The sequence below is a fragment of the Salvelinus fontinalis genome, chromosome 31 (genome assembly GCF_029448725.1).
Source record: "Salvelinus fontinalis isolate EN_2023a chromosome 31, ASM2944872v1, whole genome shotgun sequence".
Classification (NCBI taxonomy): Eukaryota; Metazoa; Chordata; class Actinopteri; order Salmoniformes; family Salmonidae; genus Salvelinus; species Salvelinus fontinalis.
In genome coordinates, this window is record NC_074695.1 from 22854639 (window position 1) to 22879166 (window position 24528).

General features: G+C 41.8%; 2 protein-coding genes across 4 annotated transcripts in view; both read left to right on the top strand.

The window, feature by feature from the left end:
* Positions 1-2299: 2299 nt before the first annotated feature.
* Positions 2300-6632, top strand: apex2 (APEX nuclease (apurinic/apyrimidinic endonuclease) 2). The gene is made up of 6 exons (XM_055891796.1): positions 2300-2506; positions 3560-3643; positions 3979-4162; positions 4338-4481; positions 4614-4683; positions 5341-6632. Exons 1-6 carry the CDS (start codon positions 2392-2394, stop codon positions 6520-6522), a joined length of 1779 nt encoding a protein of 592 aa, XP_055747771.1. The 5' UTR covers positions 2300-2391; the 3' UTR covers positions 6523-6632.
* Positions 6633-9572: 2940 nt separating this feature from the next.
* Positions 9573-24528, top strand: part of LOC129829837 (sodium-coupled neutral amino acid transporter 3-like) — a 50564-nt gene continuing 35608 nt past the window's right edge. Inside the window, exons 1-3 of one of the 3 annotated variants that reach the window (XM_055891800.1) lie at positions 9573-10019; positions 12762-12821; positions 21296-21427. In XM_055891800.1, coding sequence (XP_055747775.1) covers positions 21400-21427 — 28 coding nt within the window. In that variant the 5' untranslated portion in view covers positions 9573-10019; positions 12762-12821; positions 21296-21399. Of the gene's footprint in view, positions 10020-11302; positions 12822-21295; positions 21428-24528 lie in introns of those variants that run through there. The other 2 variants (XM_055891803.1, XM_055891798.1) reach the window with 2 other exon arrangements.

Here is a 24528-nt window from a genome sequence, read left to right on the forward strand (position 1 = left end):
ATTATTAAAGTGACCAGTGATCCATTTATAACTTTTCCCACCAAAACTACACATTCTTCGGTCCCATATCCTCCTGCACACTTCCCACGTCTTAGAATCTCCTTCCTACACACTGCTGTGACATTCCCATAAATCTGGCACCTATAACACAGCAGTGTATTCGGTACAAAACCTCTAACAGCATAACTCCCCACCGAATCTGCATCGCAGCAAACGGTGGGCGTCACAAACACCAGGAATCTTCAACTTAAATTGCTCGACCTCCACACTTAACACTACCCCAGAAATCACTCCCTTCAATGGTGCCATGTACTTAAGCGCAAAGCAAGATACAGGTCTTTCCCCAAGTTACGTCACATGGAGCGCCTGCTCCCTCTAATCTGAAGAAACACAAACAAACATCACAACAGGCCTGGTCCCACCCTCTTCAAAACTCTCACTGGACCAAACATATCTTTATCATGACCATGAACATCGATGCAAGGCTCGGGCACCATGTTCCTCACAACACCTTCTACCCCTTCCATTTCATCTCCAGAACTCGAACTGGCGTCCGGCTCACTCTGTTTAATCTTGACACCAATCTTCCTCAACAGACCCTCTCCCTTGTTATTTCTAGCTTCAACAGATTGAAACCCGTCCTCTGCCTGTCACCCTGGCCATAGAGAGGTTTTTATTCTCTATTTTGGTTAGGGCAGGGTGTGATTAGGGTGGGCATTCTATGTTTCTATTTCTTTGTTTTTGGCTGAGTGTGGTTCCCAGTCAGAGGCAGCTGTCTGTCTATCGTTGTCTCTGATTGGGAATCATACTTAGGCAGCCTTTTTCCCACATGTGTTTTGTGGGTAGTTGTTTTCTGTTTTGTGTCTGCACCTGACAGAAATGTTTCATTTTGTTCTACTTTGTTATTTTGTTTCAGTGTTCAGTTTGATTAAATATCATGAACGCTTACCGCGCTGCACCTTGGTGCACCTCCGACGAGCGTTACACTGCCTCCCTCAGTCTTTTCAACCTCCAATCCACCTCCCTTAACCAATTACCCAACTCCTTCTGAAAATATTCAACTTTTCCAAGCCAAAATCAATTTTTAGTCTCCTCGAGAGACATGCTAGACCCTGTACTCCCTCCACTTTTATTTAATATTTTTTTAACTAGGCAAGTCAGTTAAGAACAAATTATTTACAATGACGGCCTACTCTGGCCAAACCCTAACTCGGACTACGCTGGGCCAATTGTGCGCCGCCCTATGGGACTCCCAATCACGGCCGTTGTGATACAGCCTGTAATCGAACCAGGGTCTGTAGTGACACCTCTAGCATTGAGATGCAGTGCCTTAGACCGCTACGCCACTCTGTTTGACGTTCCAAACCATCTAAAGATTGTGATCACTACAATGAATGGCTAAATTACTTCAGGACACGAAGGGTCCACAGAACTCCTCCTGACCGCTCTATCACATATCAATCAATGTTATGAAGTGCTTATACAGCAATGTTACAAAGTGCTTATATAACCACAAAGAGCAAGCAATGCAGATGTACTTTGACCAAAGACAGTACAGTATGAAGATAGGCAAAAACTGCTTCTCCAAGAGAAATCCCAGATCACACTTGTATGCGATGTCATGGCGACATTGGCTAGCTAATCTCATGTGCAGAAACACGTCATCGGGTCTACAGTTACATCTTTTACTTTTAGTTGTGTACACCAGCTTAAAACAGCTGAAAATAAAAGATTTTTGGTTATGGAAAATATATTTCACAGCGGTTTAGACGGTACAATGATTCTCTACACTAGGGGTGTCAAACTCATTCCATGGAGGGCCTAGTGTCAGCTCTTTTTTGTTTTTTCCTTTCAATTAAGACCTAGACAACCAGGTGAGGTGAGTTCCTTACTAATCAGTGACCTTAATTAATCAATCAAGTCCAAGGGAGGAGCCACAACCCACACACACTTGGCCCTCCATGGAATGAGTTTGACCCTTACTTATACTTGCTTATTTTGTCACAAACTGAAATTAGGCCAAACTACTTGAATTTTAGTAACCAGGTAATGGTGGAGTGATTTCTGCATAGTACATCTAAAAGACATTGGCTTGTATCTAGGTTGTGTTTTTAGACTTCAAGTAAATTGAACAACTAAGGAAGAATTGTTCATTTCTCTCGTTGACGTCTCAAACCCCGGCCTGGTCTGCTTGGTTTGTTTTGCAAGCTTTCCCGGAAGTGTAGCGATTTTGTGCCTCTGGGTTTAGAAACTCTGTCGAAAATGTTCTTATTCGATTGGCGTACTTCCGGGTCACTTCCGTGTTATCCAGTCGTCACGTTTTAAGTACAATTTTTGTAAAGCAAATTGTAAGAAAATACGTGAAAAGTTGGTCACGAGTGTCGTAAAGCCATGAAGATTGTCAGTTGGAACATTAATGGCATAAGGACTTTCAAGGGCGGAATTAAAAAGGCGCTTGAGTCGCTGGATGCTGACATCGTATGTGTACAAGAGACAAAAGTAACAAGTAAGAATTTTACGCGGGAGAGTACAGTATATGTTGAGTAACAAGGAGTTGGCAGGCATGCTAGGGCAAACAGATTGTCACTCGGGCTAACTTGATAATGTAACAGGAGTTATATGATAAATGTGATTGTACAGTGCATGTAACATTCTCTGCTACATTTTGAACTCTGACAATGTTACAGCTAGGCTATCTAACGTAAACTCGTACATCGCCTTGGTCCGTACAATTGCCCTTATTTTAGCGCCCCAAAAACGTAATACTTCCAGGTCAACTGTAATGTCAATACCATTGTAAAGCACAATTTCTCCCCTTTCCAACAAAATCAATTACATGACCTAAACACTGCCCGTTTCTGCATAATTCAAGCAGGCAATGAGCCCCTTCAGGTCTTTTTTTAAATGGCGTGTGGGGAGGCGAAACTAATGCTTGATAGTGTGAGAAGGACAGATGTCCTGTGGGAAAATTGCTTTTTTCACTCGATCTGTCCAACTTATCACCTTATCGCCTCTTAAATGTAAATAAAACACTATAAAGAGTTTATATAATGTGTCATTACATACCTATTTGAAGGTATGTGTCGAATTTGAATTGGGTTTTTAGGGCGGTGCTAAAGTGATCTTAGAAGTAAACAGCGGCTTTGAGAATGATGATCGCATGCAATGATGACTGAAGAAATGACTAGGTATCCCCCCTTACCCCATCACTGGCCATTTCTTGTTTTTAAACAATGAGAGAAGTGCTACACCTGGTGGAGAGAGATTGTAAGACAGAAATAGTTGCTTTATGCGTGCTGTACGTTATGACATGACACGTCAAGATGTAACGGAGGTTTTTTTTTTTTTTTTACTTTTCTCCAATACTATAGAGCCATTACCATGTCGATCAACGCTTGAATAGAAACTTAGTTCACACCCCCGATTTTAAAGTCAACAGTCGCTACAGTCCCATTAGTTTTCTTTGTAGCCTCGTTTGAATGTCGCGGTTACGCACATTTGTACGGAATAGGGTGAGTTTACGTTACTGATTCTGTCATCCTGTGTTTGTCTGTGACAGGAGACCTGTTGGATGAGAGGACTGCTATTGTTGAAGGTTATAACTCCTATTTCAGCTTTAGTCGTGGACGCAGTGGCTACTCAGGTTGGGACCATTCATAATTTTCCAAAGTATTGAGCTTCAGGATCACGCAAGCCCAGATTCAGTCATTTTCATCTGAACAAAATAGCCACATAATCCCTTTTATATCAGAGAGCAAGACACAATGACCCTTGGGTCCCCTGTAACAGTGTCCCCGGTCTGTTTGAATTAGTTCCCATGGATTGCATTGTTCCATTATCACAAATTCACGATTTAAAAACAGAATGAACCACAGAAATAGTATTCCGTATTAAAGGATGTTTTGAGTCCTATGTTCTCCTATTGCGCCTTCACATTCCAACATTAATATGTACCTCCCTAATCTGTTTATTAAATAGGAGTTGCTACTTACTGCAAAGACAGTGCCACCCCATTTGCTGCAGAGGAGGGCTTGACCGGTCTACTGACCACCAACCACGAGGGGACCATTGGATGCTATGGTGACCTGAGAGAGTTCTCCAGTGAGGAGCTGCAGCTCCTGGACAACGAGGGAAGGGCTGTTCTCACACAGCACAGAGTCATGTACGGAGGGAAAAAAATAGACCTTTATCACATGATTTGTCCCATGCTATTCTTTAGGTTTTCTGAATGAATGTCATGGAATGTATCAATTGTTAACTTGTTGTGGCACTGAAAAGCCATTGTGTTTCCCCAATGATCTGAGTGTTTCTTTGTGTGCCCACTTGCTTTTTCACAGGTGTGAAGATACACCTGAAACCGTTACGGTTATCAATGTATACTGCCCACGAGCTGACCCAGAAAAGCCTGAACGTAAAAATTTCAAACTGCAGTTCTACAAGCTGCTTCAAAGTCGGGCTGAAGCAATTTTGGAAGCTGGGAGGTGAGTGGGCTATATGCAGGAGGGCTTGGGTTGGGTGGGTATCATAATAGGGGACAAACTGATATGAGATTTGTTCAATGCATTTTATTGGAAGTCTAATTTCTCTTTGTTTTCTCTGACTCGTCCACCCAGCCGTGTAATCATCTTGGGAGATGTGAATACATCCCACCGGCCCATAGATCACTGTGACCCAGATTACATAGTAAGTGAAGTAATCAGAATTCTTTCAGGTGATAGGTTTGATGTCCTCATTCAGACATAATCATATTCACTTTTGAGTTTTGACATCTGTTTATTAAATCAAATCAAATGAATTTATATAGCTCTTACATCAGCTGATATATCAAAGTGCTGTACAAAAACACAGCCTAAAACCCCAAACAGCGAGCAATGCAGGTGTAGAATCACGGTGGCTTGGAAAAACTCCCTAGAAAGGCCGAAACTTAGAGAGGAACCAGGCTATGAGGGGTGGCCAGTCCTCTTCTGGCTGTGCCGGGTGGAGATTATAACAGAACATGGCCAAGATGTTCAAATGTTCATAAATGACCAGCATGGTCAAATAATAGTAATCACAGTGAACAGGTCAGGGTTCCATAGCCACAGGCAGAACAGTTGAAACTGGAGCAGCAGCACGGCCAGGTGGACTAGGGACAACAAGGAGTCATCATGCCAGGTAGTCCTGAGGCATGGTCCTAGGGCTCAGGTCCTCCGAGAGAGAATTAGAGGGAGCATACTTAAATTCACACGGGACACCGGATAAGACAGGAGAAATACTCCAGATATAACAGACTGACCCTAGCCCCCCGACAATTTATTAATAGCTGACATATTGTTACTCCTATCTGTTTACTTTTATTAGGATGATTTTGATGATCACCCCGGCAGGAAATGGCTAAACGGTTTACTGGTTGATGACAGTGAAGGAAAGGAGTATGGAAAAAACGATCAGGAAGAGTCTGAGAATACCTCATCAAAACCCCTCAGCAGCGGTAAGTTTGTGGACACCTTCCGCCATTTTCACCCAACACGCTCCAAGGCCTTCACCTGTTGGAACACTATGACTGGAGCCAGGCAGACCAACTATGGCACACGTATCGACTACATCTTCGCAGACCATCCCTTGGTTAAAATGGGGTTTGTGGCAGCAGACATCATGCCAGAGGTGGAGGGGTCTGATCACTGCCCTGTCTGGGGGAAACTGTGCTGCCCCCTCCTGTCCAGCTCCAAGCTGCCTCCCTTCTGTACTCGCAACCTACCAGAGTTCGCTGGCAGGCAGCAGAAACTCTCACGCTTCCTCGTCAAGATGGACCAACAACAACCTGCCAGAGAGGCCTGCAGGGACCCACTACCAGGATCTCAGGAGACTGGGGAGACCCGAGAGAACCTGAATCCACTGGGATCAGCAGGGACCAGCTCCACTGGAAAGAAACGGAAGTTGGCAGTGGAATCTGGTGTCCCAAAGAGCAAAAAGATTATGACACTGAAGGCTGCTACCCCAAAGCCCCAGGGCAACCTCCTAGCCTTTTTCAAGCCCAGATCCATGCCTGTTGCCCCAACCAGGGAAGACCCTGTGAGTCAGTGTGAGAGGGGAGAAGAGAGAAATGAAGTGACCCCATCACAACCACATACCTTCAAGGGAGGACATTCTGCAGGACAAGATGTCCCTTCAATTCCAGGCACGCGCACAGAAGATCCCCAGGGTGTCTGTATGGGAGACAATGTCCATGAACCGGGCAGCAACATACAGGGTGTCAATAATCAAAACCAGGGGAAGGATGCAGCCCTGGCTTCAGAGGCTACTGTAGACCCCCCATGTCTCAGGAAGGGGGCTTCACTGGGTGGGTTCTGGAAGACGGTCCTACGTGGGCCACCCCCACCGCCCCCCTGTAAGTCTCATGGGGAACCCTGTGTACTCCGCACAGTCAAGAAGGCAGGTCCAAACATGGGCAAGCAGTTCTTTGTGTGTAACCGCCCTCAGGGTCATGCATCCAATCCTGAGGCTCGCTGTAACTTCTTTTCCTGGGTGGATAAAGGAAAATAGTGACTATGCTGTAGAAACGCACTGACATTTCATCCATGTAGTGTTTTTATAAGCATTGTTAATCTGTAAATTTGATATATTAGTAAAATAAAGACAGTTTTGTAAATTAAGTTTTAATTTCTCTAACGTATTTCACGTAATCACATTGAGGACTTTCTCACCATATGACAAGCATCCCAAAGCTACTGTTGGTGTTGTCTATTTACTGCTTATGAAATTACAATGGATGTTAAACTTAGTCACAGAGTGATCTGTTTCTCATCTATAATGCAGCATGAGCATGAATTTACAGTGTTTATTGTCAGAAAAGAGTATTCCTTGTGTGCTGCTGTGTTCTTTATGCGCTCTAGATGGTAGCAGGACTCAAGTATGATCATCATAGGTCCGCATCATTATTTCTACCATTGTCTCAATGTCATTTTTCATTCTATAGAGCTCAAATATGGAGTTAGGTATGCCAAGATTTCATATCCTTCCTATGGTTATGAATATTTTACATTTTTATTTATGGTCTTTCAACTTTGCATGTCAAGAGCTGAGGAGGCTCTTGTGTAACCATTAGTCCCCATATTCTTTCTATTTCCTCTTTGATTTTCAACACAGTGCTGATGGCAGTAGTTTCCTTTAAAATTGGTCACCTTTACTATAGAAGTTTTAGGTAAGACGGCCCAAAAAAATCTACTATATTTTTGTCTGACAGCTTTATTCTCAGACCAATATGTTTAACTTACAGATGTGTTGAAACATCTGTAATATATTAGGATGCAGAGCTTAATTGTCTTTTCATTTAACATGTATCTATTTGTAGTAGGGAATTTGAAAACCTGCTGTAGGTAATAATCTGCATTCTGAATGAATATTCACCCATGTACTCGTCATAGTGATGCTCCTGTCGATTGTGTTGTGGAACAGAACACCGCAGGGCCTTACACCTACTTAGCCACTGCCAATACTTACAGTATCTGCTTCTACTCCCATGCAGTTTCTCTCTCCTCCCCAACCGAGCGCCCCCCCCCCCCCCCCCCACTTCCTCTCGCAAGGTGTGTGTTTCACATTGAAACTTGAAACTCCTCTCATGCAGTTCCAAACGAAACTCCTTGGCTCACAGGTATAAATTGTGACATGAGCAGCACCTGTATCTGCAACTGAAGCATTTGTGCAGTATTTCGGCCATCATTCCCTGGCAGTCCCTGAGAGACTGTCTTCATTTAATAAACTAAAATATGAAATCACAATGTGTTTTTGGGCCACATAATCGAAGATAGGCTTACAACATTACATTCTGAAACGGTAGCTGTCCATGGTGCTGATATCCCATTGGCCACACGTGGGCACGGGCTAGCCCACACTAAGCCCAACACAGGGTTCCAGACCTTTCTATCATGCCAATGTGAGCATGTTTGCTGGGATGTGTCTCACTGTTCAAAGGTTGACATAAAGCTTCCTACGACCTAGCTTTTTGTTCAAACTAATCTGTTTTGTATTCTAGGGACTACTGGGTAGACTGGACCATGTTTTTATGGACACACACACAATGGATTGTTTTTCCTGTACAGTGCTATATTTGTACCCTATAGTGTCCGGGCACCCCACTCTAAGCTCTTTGACCACAGTAAAAGTCCAGCCACACTTGCTTTGTTCAAATGTACCTGTTTTGTATTCTAGCTCCTCTAGTGAGTAGACTGGACAATGGTTTTATGGAGTCACAACTGTTTTTCCTGTACAGTGCTAGTAGCCTATGTGCTGTATACAGAAATATTATTCTTTAAATTTAAAACATGTTTCATGGTCAAATAATGTAAATGTCTTATATGAACAAATGTCAAGCATTGTTAATGTTTAGATACATTTTCTTTCACATAAATACAGGTTGTTGACACTTCTATTATGTGAGGGAGTTTTATTCAATCAAAAATCCGTGATGGGGAAGTGTTTTTTTTTTTTTTTTTGCGGACATGACACCATTTTGAAGACGACGTCATATCAAAGACCATATTTTAAGTGGTCAAAGCAGAGATGACATACATTTCTCTGCCGCCTCTGGCCAATGTAGGTTATCAGTTGATCTACTGTAGCTTATTGTATGCAATTTGTTTCTAGAAGAAAGATCCTAATCTATAGTTATCTGATTTTTGCAATTTATAGACGCACTCAAAGATTTCTCTGGGATGATTGATGTTCGTTGTGTTTTTGTTGCTGAAATGTATCCCTGTTTATACCTTTAGCATACTACTAGTGTTTTTTTCCATGATCATGTGACCGTCACTATATTGTCAGTAAAAGGGAAACAAATTGCACTCCCGTAAGTATTTATTTGGACAGTGAAGCTAAATGTTTTAAAGTAACTGTCCAGTGTTTCCAGATTTCTATGAAATGTGACCAATTAATTACAATAAGTGAAATAGTTTTCCTTTAAAAAAAAAAAAAGGTAATTAAGTATGTTTAATAGCAGCTGTTCTGTGTTGGAATGATGTGTGAATACCCCAACAACAGAATGTTGTGTGCATATAGCGGTCATTAAAGTTACTAACGTGGGTTTACTGCTGATTGGCCATCTTATCCTCTTCACGAGGATGACATCATCAATATGACTTTTAAAAAGTGAGATTTTCACTCGACACTTTACTCGTTACTTTCATTTGTCTACTCCTGCATTTTGGATTTGAGATTAAATGTTTTATTTGACAGTACAGAATGTCACCTTTTATTTCTTGTATCTGTTTTAGCTGTGGGGGAAAAGGGCATTTAACTATACATTTTCGTCTTTAAATTAGACGACTTTTATTAATTATAACACAGAAATTGATTACTTTAGTCATGTTTTAATCACCCAAGTTTGGTTACCAATATGCTGTTAGATGCTTTTACGGTCATGGGAATGGTTGTTCATGTGGTGGTTACAATGTGTTCTCATAGGTCTGCAGCCAAGCAAAGGAGTGTTTACCAGCGGTCCCGGGATAGACATCCTTTTAACCTGCAAATTGGATTGGATACAGCTTTTGATTATTGAAATATCAACCTCAATTGAACTTTATTTTTTCTTTCCGAGTGCTAATCGGGGACATTTCCGGGAGAGGCCACCAAAATCGGAGACGTAACCATACAGTCATCATGGCATCACCTGTGGATGGCGGGAGCTGGGAACCGTGGGGAGACGTACTCACACTTTGCCTCCATCAACGCATGAGTGTAAGACTCCCCAACCGCTCTCCACATCTGATCTTGTCAATACTGACTGAAAGAATGTAAATGAGTTGACCGTCTGATCTTGGTAAGATATAGGATTTCCCACTAAGTCATTCACAACTTCTTTCCATCAGAACTGAAGTGTGCTACCAGCTATTCGGTCTTGACTAAGGTTTCGCGTAAAAGTGACGATAATGGCAACAGTGATTACTCAAATTCATAGTAGGTCGTTGGAGTGGCTGATCCCAGGAAATTTGCACGAGAGAAACTTCAGAAGCAACACAGAGTAGCAGATGAAAATGTGTTTGCTGGTGAGTTAAGTCAATGTCAGCCCACACCCATTTTTTCCCTCCATTATTTGGTAGCATCTCATTTGAACTATACTTCATAACCAGTGTCAAATTGCCATAAGCATGACATAACAATTTCCTTAAGCTATCATGGTGTCTTATGTCACTGAATGTCAAGTACAAGCAAGTGTATTTTGCATGCATAATATGTCTTAACACCTGTCTTAAAACCTGTTCTGGCTGCACGCTGAATATTGAAAAAACTGGAAAATGTGTGCACATTTTCAAACGGCCTCCTAAGAAACTTTTTATTTTCCAATATGCATATATTTACTACTGTTGGATAGATAACAGTCTGTAGTTTCTAAAAAGGTTTGAATTGTTTCTCTAAGTCGAACAGAAATATTTTTACAGCCATTTTCCCAGCCGAATTGAGTTTCCCAAAATGCGATGTGTCTCTTTAAGACCTTCTCTATAAAAGGCCATTTGACTTGGGACCATAGGGACACGTCAGGGGTGTACGTCAGACTGTAATGCGGAAGTGAGAATTGAAAGGGGTCGAATATCTCGTCCCTGGACTGAATAACAGAACTTCTTGTGAGACATGCGCAGTTAAAATAAAAATCCGGGCGCGAAGGATAATTTGATCTCGGCTTCTGGAACAAGGTAGATAACTTTGAATATGATGCCTGACTACGATATTATTTGCTACATGTCACAAAATCATCCTAAAGGTTGTTTTTTCAATATACTTTAATTATATTATTGCAATTTATTCTGGACTTTAGATGTGAAACGACGGAAGAATTTTTTGAAGAAACGCTTTCTGGCGCAGCAATGCTACCGTGCTAGCTAACCAAAGAGGGAAATCATTCGTTCTGGAACCCAACTAAAGACTCTACTGGACATTGGACCCCGTTACAACATTCTGATGGAGTACCAAGAAAGATAAGACCCAATTTGGGATGCTTTTTCATATATATGTCGAACTGTTGAATGCTAACGCTGCTAACTATGCTAGGCTAGCGCTTGACTAGAATCAATGCTGCCTTATGCTAGCTTATGATGTTAGCTAATATAACGATATATTGTGTTTTCGCTGTAAAACACTTCAAAAATCGGAAATGTTGTCTGTATTCACAAGATATCTGTCTTTCATTAGTTATCCACCATATGTTTTTCTGAAATGTTTTATGAGGTGTAATTAGTAGCCGACGTTGGTGTATGTATTTTCTCTGGCTACTCCCGGCTGGATTCAGACTGTAGCTATGTATTAGCATTTTTGGGTAGCATCAATGTAAAACAGATTTATAGCTAAAATATGCACTTTTTATGAACAAAACATAGATTTATTGTGTAACATGTTATATGACTGTCATCTGAGGTCGTTTTTTCTGGGCTCTTTAGGTTGGTTTTAGTTTATTTCGGTTGGTTGTGCATGCTACTTCAATCATAATTCATACTTCATAATCATAATTCATACGTGTCTGTCCACTTTTGTATTTGGTGGTGAGCTAACATAAATATATGTGGTGTTTTCTCTGTAAAACATTTAAAAAATCGGACATGTTGGCTGGATTGACAAGATGTTTATCTTTCAAATGCTGTATTGGACTTGTTAATGTGTAAAAGTTAAATATTTTTAAAAAATAGATTTTGAATTTCGCGCTCTGCAGCTGTTGTCATTTTCGGTCCGAGGTCGGGCTTGCACCCCAAACAGGTTAACAGTTTGCATGCTACTGATTATATTCCTCTCCCAGATTGGCATGGTACAGTAGTGTAACGGATGTGAAATGGCTAGCTAGTTAGCGGGTGCGCGCTAGTAGCATTTCAATCAGTTACGTCACTTGCTCTGAGACTTAAGTAGTGTTGCCCCTTGCTTTGCAAGGGCCGCGGCTTTTGTGGAGCGATGGGTAACAATGCTTCGTGGTCGACTGTTGTCGATGTGTGCAGAGGGTCCCTGGTTCGCGCCCGTGTTGGGGCGAGGGGACGACGTAAAGTTATACTGTTACATTGATGCTGTTGACCCGGATCACTGGTTGCCTCGGCCTTTGTGGAGCGATGGGTAACGACCGTGCTTCGTGGGCAACCGTTGTTGATGTGTGCAGAGGGTCCCTGGTTCACGCCCGTGTCGGGGCGAGGGGACGGTTTAAAGTTATACTGTTACATTGATGCTGTTGACCCGGATCACTGGTTGCTGCGGAAAAGGAGGAGGTTGAAAGGGGGGTGAGTGTAACGGATGTGAAATGGCTAGCTAGTTAGCGGGTGCGCGCTAGTAGCATTTCAATCAGTTACGTCACTTGCTCTGAGACTTAAGTAGTGTTGCCCCTTGCTCTGCAAGGGCCGCGGCTTTTGTGGAGCGATGGGTAACGACGCTTCGTGGGCGACCGTTGTCGATGTGTGCAGAGGGTCCCTGGTTCGCGCCTGTGTCGGGGCGAGGGGACGGTTTAAAGTTATACTGTTACAGTAGCAAGAGAGAAGGTTGTGGATGCTGTGTTCATTTGTACCCCAGACCGTCATCATAAGCTTATAGTAGAAGAGGATACATGTTACTCAATCAATCAAATTTGCTAGCTATGTCACAGAATCTGATCAACCATTTCAACAACTATTTTAGGATGCACAGGGTCTGACAAGGTTACTCCTAAAAGTGTTTTGCCCTTTTGATGCTACAGTGTCAAAAAGGAGAATGACACTCATGTTAACATTTAGAATCTATGATTGCTGTTCTAGGATAGTGTGTTTTCTTGTCTTTTTGTCCAGGACCCTGCCATAGCACTGGCAAAGAAAGGCTACCATATTCTTCTGGAGAAGCCCATGGCTGTGAGTGTTCTCCAACCCCTGTAAAAACGATGTGTGCGTCAGTGTTCCCTCTAAGCTGCAGCGCAGCTCCCATTGGACTGCCTTGCAGAAGAAATTTCCGCCCGCGCAGAGAAGAATTAGATTGAACTTCACTCATCTTATTTTAGTTTCCCCCTTTAGTTAACACTATCAACGTTTTGCTCTACTGTGGGAATTGTGATCAAATCAATGCAATGTTAGGAAATTTCAATGTAACGTAGACACAAAACAAACTATGCAAGACTTAGTAATAGTAATAATTTATTTGATTGACTGACACCCCTAGTAAAAAAAAAAAAATTGTTCTGCATAGGTATTTAAGTTTCATATCTTGGATCTCTGTCACTTCCGCAAAGAGCATGAGGTGTGTAGTCTACTCATATCATCAGAAAGGATGTGGTACAACTACAGTGCCTTCGGAAAGTATTCAGACCACTTGACTTTTCCCACATTTTGTTACGTTAGTCTTATTTTAAAATGGATTAAATAAATACAATTCCTCAGCAATCTACACACAATACCCCATAATGACAAGTTTTCTCACACGTTCACTGCTTTAAAGCAATGATATTTAAGTGAAAGGCTGTTTTAATAATCTGGAGCTGCAATTAAAAATATAATAACCTTTACAATTAAAAAAACAAAGCCAGATGGAGATGGGTAAATTAGAAGCGCATTCTGTCTTTATATTACTGTAACATACATAGGCTATGCTGCAGCAACTGTAGGCATACCTATCACAAGAAAAAAAGTTACCATGCTGAGATGACAGGTCTACATGCATTGTGAACTGCGCTCGGTACTGAGATGGGCTGTCTGTCCCCACCCTGCGAGTTGATCCATCATGCAAAGACCATAGAGAAGCCAGATTTAGACATTGCATATCATTTAACAGTTCCATTTCACGCCATGCTGCTCATGAACTCAGCAAAAAAAAGAAATGTCCTCTCACTGTCAACTGCATTTATTTTCAGCAAACTTAACGTGTAAATATTTGTATGAACACAACAGGATTCAACAACTGAGACATAAACTGAACAAGTTCCACAGACATGTGACTAACAGAAATGGAATAATGTGTCCCTGAACAAAGGGCAGGTCAAAATCAAAAGTAACAGTCAGTATCTGGTGTGGCCACCAGCTGCATTAAGTACTGCAGTGCATCTCCTCATGGACTGCACCAGATTTGCCAGTTCTTGCTGTGAGCTGTTACCCCACTCTTCCACCAAGGCACCTGCAAGTTCCCAGACATTTCTGGGGGGAATGGCCCCAGCCCTCACCGTCCGATCCAACAGGTCCCAGACGTGTTCAATGGGATTGAGATCCGGGCTCTTTGCTGGCCATGGCAGAACACTGACGTTGCTGTCTTGCAGGAAATCACACACAGAACGAGCAGTATGGCTGGTGGCATTGTCATGCTGGAGGGTCATGTCAGGATGAGCCTGCAGGAAGGGTACCACATGAGGGAGGAGGATGTCTTCCCTTTAATGCACAGAGTTGAGATTGCCTGCAATGACAACAAGCTCAGTCCGATGATGATGTGACACACCGCCCCAGACCATGACGGGCCCTTCACCTCCAAATCGATCCCACTCCAGAGTACAGGCCTCAGTGTAACACTCATTCCTTCAACGATAAACGCAAATCTGACCATCACCCCTGGTGAGACAAAACTGCGACTCGTCTGTGAAGAGCACTTTTTGCCAGTCCTGTCTGGTCCAGCAACAGTGGGTTTGTGCCCATAGGCGGCGATGTTGCCGGTGATGTCTGGTGAGGACCTGCCTTACAACAGGCCTACAAGCCCTCAGTCCAGGCTCTCTCAGCCTATTGCGGACAGTCTGAGCACTGATAGAGGGATTGTGCGTTCCTGGTGTAACTCGGGCAGTTGTTGCCATCCTGTGCCTGTCCCGCAAGTGTGATGTTCGGATGTACCGATCCTGTGCAGGTGTTGTTACACGTGGTCTGCCACTGCGAGGATGATCAGCTGTCTGTCCTGTCTCCCTGTAGCGCTGTCTTAGGCGTCTCACAGTATGGACTTTGCAATTTATTGCCCTGGCCACATCTGCAGTCCTCATGCCTCCTTGCAGCATGCCTAAGGCACATTCACGCAGATGGCAGGGACCCTGGGCATCTTTCTTTTGGTGTTTTTCAGAGTCAGTAGAAAGGCCTCTTTAGTGTCCTAAGTTTTCATAATTGTGTCCTTAATTGCCTACCGTCTGCAAGCTGTTTGTCTGAATGACCGTTCCACAGGTGCATGTTCATTAATTGTTTATGGTTCATTGAACAAGCATGGGAAACAGTGTTTAAACCCTTCACAATGAAGATCTGTGAAGTTATTTGGATTGTTACGAATTATCTTTGAAAGACAATCCTGAAAAGGGGACGTTTATAAATAATTTATTATAATTAACTGGTTTTCACAGTTATTTATCCCAGGAAAAGGGAGTGGTTTTGGGCGGTAGATCTCGGTAACCTGGTTCCAGCCATTCAACTTGGCATGCCATGGAACAAGAATACAGGCCCTGAAGTGGTGACAACTGTAATTGCATATATAGGTTCCCCGCATACAGCCCCACAAGCTTAGCTGATATTCAGTACCAGTGAAAAGTTTGGACACACCTACTCATTCAAGGGTTTTTCTTAATTTTGACTATTTTCTGCATTGTAGAATAAGAGAAGACATCAAAACTGAAAGAACACATGAAATCATGTAGGAACGAAAAAAAAGTGTTTAACAAATCTAAATATATTTTTCGTTTTAGATTTGTCAAAGCAGCCACCCTTTGACGTGGTGACAGCTTTGCACACTCTTGGCATTCTCTCAACCAGCTTCACCTGGAATGCTTTTCCAACAGTCTTGAAGGAGTTCCCACATATACTAAGTACTTGTTGGCTGCTTTTCCTTCACTCTTTATCTTCACTCTGCGGTCCAACTCATCCCAAACCATGTCAATTGGGTTGAAGTCAGGTGATTGTGGAGGCCAGATTATCTGATGCAGCACTCCATCACTCTCCCTCTTGGTCAAATAGACCTTACACAGCCTGTAAGTGTGTTGGGTCATTGTCCTGTTGAAAAACAAATGATAGTCCCACTATGTGCAAACCATCGCTGCAGAATGTATCACTGCAGAATGCTGTGGTAGCCATGCTGGTTAAGTGTGTCTTGAATTCTAAATAAATCACTGAAAGTGTCACCAGCAAAGCACCCCCACACCATCACACCTCCTCATCCATGCGTCATGGTGGGCGTCACAGTGGGAACCACACATGTGGAGATCATCTGTTCACCTACTCTGCGTCTCACAAAGACACGGCGGTTGGAACCAATAATCTCAAATTTGGACTCATCAGACCAAAGGACAGATTTACCCCGGTCTAATGTCCATTGCTTGTGTTTCTTGGCCTAAGCAAGTCTCTTCTTATTGGTGTCCTTTAGTGGTGATTTCTTGGCAGCAATTCGACCGTGAAGGCCTGATTCACGCAGTCTCCTCTGAACAGCATTTATTTGGGCTGCAATTTCTGAGGCTGGTAACTCTAATGAACATATCCTCTGCAGCAGAGGGAACTCTGGGTCTTCCTTTCCTGTGGCGGTCCTCATGAGAGACAGTTTCATCATAGCACTTGATGGTTTTTGCGACTGCACTTGAAGAAACTTTCAAAGTTATTGAAACTTTACGCATTGACTGACCTTCATTTCTTAAAGTAATGATGGATTGTTGTTTCTCTTTGCTTATTTGAGCTGTTCTTGCCAAAATATGGACTTGTCATAAATCCAGTTTGTTGCATTTCATGAAAAAAAATATAATAATAGGAGGTTGTTCCTTTAAATGGTGTAAGAGCTAGTACTTTGGTCTATAAAAATATATATTTCAAATGTTGGATAATTTGTATCTTGTTAAAACAAACTGCTCTGCTTGGCTTGGTAAGTAATATCGACAAAATAAGCAATTTTTACCATCTTTGCATCAAATATGTATTTTGCTGAAACAAGTTAATAAAATAAAAAAATCATAGTGACAGTGCTTCGAACAATGGTGCCAAAAAAAGTCCACGTTGGAGGAAAAGCGGAACGATCAATTCGTGTGCTTGCTGAGAATACATTTTTGTTAATTGTTATACTTTTCATGATTAATCTGTTTCCTTACTTACTGTGGTTGTTGTTCAAAATGACAAAAAAAATGTCAGAAAATAAATGATAATAGTCTAGTCATGTAACTGCAGGCTACAGATTTGTTCAAATGTAAAACCCTTTTATTTTATCTCATCTTAAATAGGCAAAATTCCCAAGGTAGGTTACAGTATAATGAAATGTGTGGTTGTAAGAACCAAAAAAGTAATTACATTATGTATGTAGTGCTGTTTTTTGTTTCTATTCATGACATTAGGCCTGCACAATAACAAAATATGCAGGCTGTATATGAGTAGCTTGCAAATTTTGTTTTGTATGAAGTAGCCTTTATGAAAGAAATGGTTGGGAACCACTGCTCTAGCACAACCTGTTCAAATATAACCCATATTAATAGAGCTACATTTTATTCTTTCTGTTTAAGATTTGAGGACGCAATTTATGTTTAATGTATATATCTGCCCAAAAACTGCTAATTTGATAATTAGCTGTGATAACAATAATATTGCAAACGTATTATTAATTTATGTGAACGTAAAATAATCAGGTTGGTGCTTACAATTGTCCTATTTCACACATGTATAAGTGCATGTGTGATTTGGAAATTCTTTTTTTGCATATCCCACTCCCCCTGAGACTCAGAGCCAGGAATCATCCATTATCAACGGCAACCCTGGAGCAATTAGGGTTAAGTGCCTTGCTCAAAGGCACATTTGCCGATTTTTCTACTAGTTTGCTCGTGGATCTGAACCAGCGACCTTTCAGTTACTGGCCCAACGCTACTAACCGCTAGGCTACCTGCCGCCCAATGAACATAATCATTTACCACATTGAAATGCAAAACTCAAGTTTGCATTTTCAAGTTGATAGTTCTTGTTAAATGCCCTTCCAGATAACACTGTCATATTGAGAAAGAAAATTGTTAAAAGATAAATCAAAGTTCACATTTGTAATTGTACTATATTATTGTGATTACATTATTTGTGACAAAAAGACCAGTCAATATCTATGGGTGGGATTTTCAGGGAAGTTGGAGGGATGTTTGAGTCACAGGGTTGGTAGGGTTTCAGACCTGTCAATTAATTATTGGGGGTGGGATTTTCAGGGAATGGAGTAGATTAGTAATCTAGTCATTAAAACACTTTTTCAATATAATTTATTGTGGCAAAACCTAAGAAACATAGTTGTGTTCTGTTCATAAATATGGATTATCCCTGTTAAGAAATACAGTAGAATTGGATGAAAATGGTTTTAAAAATGCAAACATTTTAAGGGGGAGTTCCCCCAGATCCTTCCCGCACCTCGGACCCCCTCCCAGGCTTTCGCACCCCCACTTTCAGACAGTCAGTCGCCCATGGTTACATACACACAGAGCATGTTACTGTATTTTAACATACTATATTACCATCCACATAACATATTCCTGTACCCTCTCAAATACTATATACATTTAATTTAGTTACTAATATACTGGAATCACTGATTTCACAACTATTTGGACTCTGACTAGGGAAAATATAGAGCAGTAAAAAAAACATGACAGCAAAAGCTGAGACAACTTTACACAGAGTCACTGTCAGCGTAACAGTAAACCACATATACTGTTGAAGAACAGACACTCCCCAGTAAGACTGAGAAATGACTGTAACTAACTTCTAGTCATTCTCATTCTGGGAAAACATGACTGACAAAGCATTGCGTCACACTCCCACAGCCCCAGTTTTCCAGCCTTACATCCAACTCTCCCGAGGCAGCTGATGTCCATGCTTTACATTTGATTCCCACTTTTGGATTTAATAGAAAGAAATTGGATTGGACACACACCAACTTCAATAGTTTATTGACGTAACCTGAATTTCTGTGTCATGGTTTTTGAACTTTTTCCGGAATATTTGTCCTTATAAATAATCATCTGTATTTGCAGTACCAGTAAAGCTAAAGCCGGATGTAAAGTGCATTCGGAAAGTATTCAGACCCCTCCACTTTTTACAGTCTTAATAGTTACAGCCTTATTCTAAAATGGATTAAATGTTTTTTTCCCTCATCAATCTACAAACAATATCCCATAATGACAAAGAGAAAACAGGTTTTAGAAATTGTAATAATAAAAACTGAAATACCTTATTTACATAAGTATTCAGACCCTTTGCTATGAAATGTGAAATTGAGCTCAGGTGCATCCTGTTTCCATTGATCATCCTTGAGATATTTCTACAACTTGATTGGAGTCCACCTGTGTTTAAATTCAATTGTTTGGACATGATTTGGAAAGGCACACACATCTCTATGTAAGGTCCCACAGTTGATAGTGCATGTCAGAGCAAAAACCAAGCCATGAGGTGGAAGGAATTGTCTGTAAAGCTCTGAGACAGGTGTGTGTCAAGGCAAAGATCTAGGGAAGGGTACCAAAAACGTTCTGCAGCATTGAGGGTCCCCAAGAACACAGTGGCCTCCATCATTCTTAAACGGAAGAAGTTTGGAACCACCAAGACTCTTCCTAGGGCTGACCGCCCGGCCAGACTGGGTAATCGGGGGAAAAGGGCCATGGTCAGGGAGGTGATCAAGAACCAGATGGTCACTCTGACAGAGCTGCAGAGTGCCTCTGTGGAGATGGCTGTCCTTCTGGAAGGTTCTCCCATCTCAACAGCACTCTACCAATCAGGCCTTTATGATAGAGTGGCCAGATGGAAGCCACTCCTCAGTAAAAGGCACATAAAAGCCACTACGTCATCAGAGCGCAACGTATGTTTATTGTTGTTGAACGTTGTCGAACGCCAAAATCTGAACTAAAGACCTCGGTTTAAAAGCTGACAGTGTTTTTATATACTTATATTTTATTTTGAATCCTGCGGCTCTGTTGGGCTAAATTTCTGTGAGCGTTGCTATCTGTCCCGGGATCCTGATCCTATAGGGACAGAGATGCGAAAACCCAGCTAGCCTAGCTGGCTTGGCAGCCTCAAATGGAGGCCGCTATTGAACATTTCCAACGTTGCAGGGGCTGTGTTTACTTTCTCTCTGTTCCAGGACAATGTGGACCGAGCTGACTTTCAATGTAGAAACTGCTTGCTTGCGGAGGACTACAGGCGCGAAGTAGCTACTCTTAGCAAGCAAGTAGCAAATCTACATAAGCTACTGGGGAACCCACGCCCACCTTCTTCTTATTTTTCTTCCACCCCTGTAGCCGGACTCTGGTCTGGTAGAAGTTTCGCCGCCGTGTCGGCTCTCCACAGCCGACTGGCCGGTACTAGGCAGCGTTCCTTCCCCGAAGGGGTCTCCCCATTCCCTGGAGAACGGAGCTGTTCTCGACCCAACCAACCAGCCATGGAGGTACGTCACTAGCCATAGAAGTCGAAAAAGGCATCTTCTGGCCTTTTTCGAGGTCTCCATGGTCTCCATGGAGATGTTGAGCCCGGAACTGACACAGGCCAGAAACAGCTTTGCCGCCCTGGATCCAGAGGTTCCGGCGCCTTTGTCCTTGGTGGCTTCCCAATCAAGATCGGATCCGGAGGACCTGTGTCTTCGTCCTCGGTTCTGTCTCCCTCTCTGGTGGCTTCTACCTTGTGTTCAGATCCTCAGAACCCAGGAGCACGATTACAGGACATAACAAGGCTGCTTCCGACTGTTCTACCACAGATGCCGGGAGCTGACACTGCCGTAGTTCATCTGGGGTCAAACAAAATCAGGAGGCCTAGCTTGGAACATTTGAAAATTGATTTTAAAGAACTTATTTCAGCATTAAAAGACTTCAAAAAACAGCCAATAATTTCAGGTCCAGTACCATTGTCCAGTACCATTTAGAGTCTTTCGCATCTAGGGTGTGAAAGATTCAGCAAGATTGAACCCGATCGAACATCTCTGGAGAGAGCTGAAAATAGCTGTGCAATGTATTCAGACCCTTTATGTAAGTGTGATATTTCAGTTTTTGTATTTTAATACATTTGCAAAAATTTCTAAAACTGTTTTTCCTTTGTAATTATTGACTTGTTTGTTTACTCCATGTGTAACTCTGTGTTGTTGTCTGTTCACACTGCTATGCTTTATCTTGGCCAGGTCGCAGTTGCAAATGAGAACTTGTTCTCAACTAGCCTACCTGGTTAAATAAAGGTGAAATAAAAAAAAGTATAGGGTATTGTGTATGGATTGAGAAAAAACACAATTTAATCAATTTTAGAATAAGTTTGTAACGTAATAAAATGTGGAAAAACAAAGGGGTTCTGAATACTTTCCGAATTAACTGTATTTGGCTACTTTCTGATGTTAGTTCATAAAGATGACCTCCTGCAATTTCAAAAGTGGTTCTGATCATGTAATGATTTCTTGGTCCCTATAGGAGGAGCTGTTGTATAACAGCCATGAGATTTGAGTGTTTGACATCCTCATGGGGAATGCCACCAAGCACTGCAGAGCCCAGCGCCCCAGTGGCCTTTGGTATGGATGGGAAGTCTTCATCTCTGCTATGGTGGTGAGTGCTGGAAGCCTGTGTGAATGTCAACACTGAGGGCCGAATAAAATCCTAACTTGAGATCTGTACTTGTGACTTAGGCTTTTGTGTAAATCATAGATCGATGTCGTGGCATGAAATTGAATTTGAGTTATCTAGATCTTTGTTACGATTCAATCAAATCCACATTGTGGTATTTACGCTGTTGAAGTACCTGGTTCAATAAAATCACAGAATGGTTTTGGTTACTGTAAAAACACTCAACTCTACTTGAAGGGGGTATACATAAGGCATTCATAAAACCGTTACAAAACCAGTCATGACACATTTTGAGTGTTGCAGTATCATTCATAATAACCTTACATTACACTCATGTGGATGGGGGGGGGGGACAACTGGTCCGTTCGGGACCAGAGGAGACAACTGAGCAACAATCTGGAGTTTGAGGCTGAGTGTCCTTGACTGGAGTACATGGTGCTCTGTGGGACTGACTTGAACTAGAGGGCTACATGAATCGGTGAAGTGAAAGGACATCATTTTAATCATAAACGTATAAATATTTCAACACTAATTATTATGACAGAGCTCACTCAGGCAGCACATGAAAATTATGAAGTAACTGGATATTTAATTTTACTGTATATAATTTGAAGCTAGGTCTAGGGTTTTGACTGTAATACCCTATGAAAGTCCCGCCTACTTCCTTGTTCCCGTACAGTTTAAATGGGCTTCAAGCTTATGTCATCAAATTCATGAAAAAGTGGTCATATGAGATATATATAATTGTATAAAATAACGTGTCACATGCTTCATAAACAATGTGTAGATTAACAGTAGAATGCTTTCTTATGGGTACTTTTCTGAACAATGCAGAGTTAAGCTAAAGATTTTTTTTTAAATAATAATAATAATTGAAATAGTAACAGGAAGAATAGTGACACACAGTGAATAATGAATAACAATAACGAGTATAAGTAACATGGCTATATACATTGCGTACCAGTACTGAGTTAATGTGCAGGGGTACAAGGTAAATGAGGTAACTATGTACATATAGGTAGGGGTAAAGTAACTAGGCAACAGAATAGATAGTAGCAGCAGCATATGTGGTGAATGTGGGTGTATATATGGCATCAGCATGTGGGTGTATGTGTGGCATCAAAGCTCTAGCCTTTAGCTCAGTTCAGATGTTGCCTGTAATCCATGGCTTCTGGTTGGGCTATGTGCGTACGGTCACTGAGGGTATGACGTCGTCGATACACTTACTAATGAAGCCAGTGACTGATGTGGTAAACCCAATGTTATTGGATGAATCCCAGAACATATTCAGGACTGTGCTAGTGAAACAGTCCTGTAGTTTAGCATCCGCTGCGTCTGACCACTTCTGTATTGTGGTCCGATGAAGCGGTACTGGTACTTACTGTTTGAGTTTTTGCTTGGAGTCAGGAGGATAGGGTTATGGTCTGATTTGCCAAAGGGAGGGTGAGGGAGGGCCTTGTGTGTGGAGTAAAGGTTCTCTAGAGTTTTGTCAACTCTAGTTGCACAGTTGACATGCTGGTAAAAAATTTGGTAAAACGGATTTCAGTTTTCCTGCATTAAAATCATTGTCGACAAGAAACACTGCCTCTGTGCATTTTCTTGTTTGCTTATGGCCCTATACATCCCGTTGAGTGCGGTCTTAGTGCCAGCATCAGTTTGTGATGGTAAATACACAGCAATGAAAAATGTAGATTAAAACTCTCTTGTTAAACTGCAGACCATACTATTTATCATGAGGTATTCTAATTTAGGCGACCAAAAACTTGAGACTTCCTTAACATTAGAGATCACGCACCAGATTAACATACCTGAATTTGTCCAATAGAAACTCTTGTTTCCAACTGTTGGACTAACGATTACACCCTATATCAGCTAGATGCAGGCAAGAGTGTGCAAGGCGGTATTGAATGTCACTGTCTGTCCATGTGTAACTGTCTGTCACCTCAAATTTGTCTCTCGACTTGTGGACACCTACAGTACGTTGTAAACTTTCATTCATTGGCTAGGTTGTAGCAACCTCATGATGGGTATCTGGAAAATTTGAGTATCATGTAGTAGCCTAAACCTATCGCTGTTACATTGAACTGGGTGAATGGAATATGAATGAGAGTCATCCAATATGTTGTAATAGAAATAAGGCCATGCTCATGAAAAAAATTTGTCCTCCCTCATCCTAAACGGCACTGACTGCCACTGGTAACTTAGGGCCCATTCCATGAAAATTACATTCTTTAATAAAATGTGATGATTTGCGGATTTGGCCAGTTAATAGCCTAACCACGATGACGCAACATCGACTAAACCTTCAAATCCTGTTGCTTCTGGATTATTTTGTTTTGACAATTCTGGTCAAATCTGTATGTACTGTTTGTCATGTTAACAGCTGTTTTCATGTGAGAAACATTAATGTCTTGTATGGAACTGGAGTCAAGGCCCCCTTGAAAGCATTTTTGAAAAATTTGACATCTACACTATCTATGCAAACTATCTATCTGAAGTTCTACATCTTTATGGACCTTTGCCATTTTTATTTGATTTTGATTAGTGGAGAGGCTAACACACTTATTCAGATAATGAATTTTATTTTACATCTTTAAATACTTACACCACAGAATATTTAATTTGATTAACAAATAATGAAGACTTCAATAAAATGTTGCAACTAATGGTTTGCAGTGTTATAAAAGGAACAGATCAATTAATGGCTTATGAAAGCAGGGCTGTCATCCCCCGTTTGCAGCTACCAGGGATGAGTTCACACTACCAGGGATGAGGTCAGATTACCAGGAATGAGGTCAGATTACAATGGACGAGGTCAAGCTACCAGGGATGAGGTCACACTACCAGGGATGTCAGATTACCAGGAATGACGTCAAACTACCAGGGATGAGGTCAAGCTACCAGGGATGTCAGATTACCAGGAATGACGTCAAGCTACCAGGGATGAGGTCAAACTACCAGGGATGAGGTCAAACTACCAGGGATGAGGTCAAACTACCAGGGATGAGGTCAAACTACCAGGGATGAGGTCAAACTACCAGGGATGAGGTCACACTACCAGGGATGAGGTCAAACTACCAGGG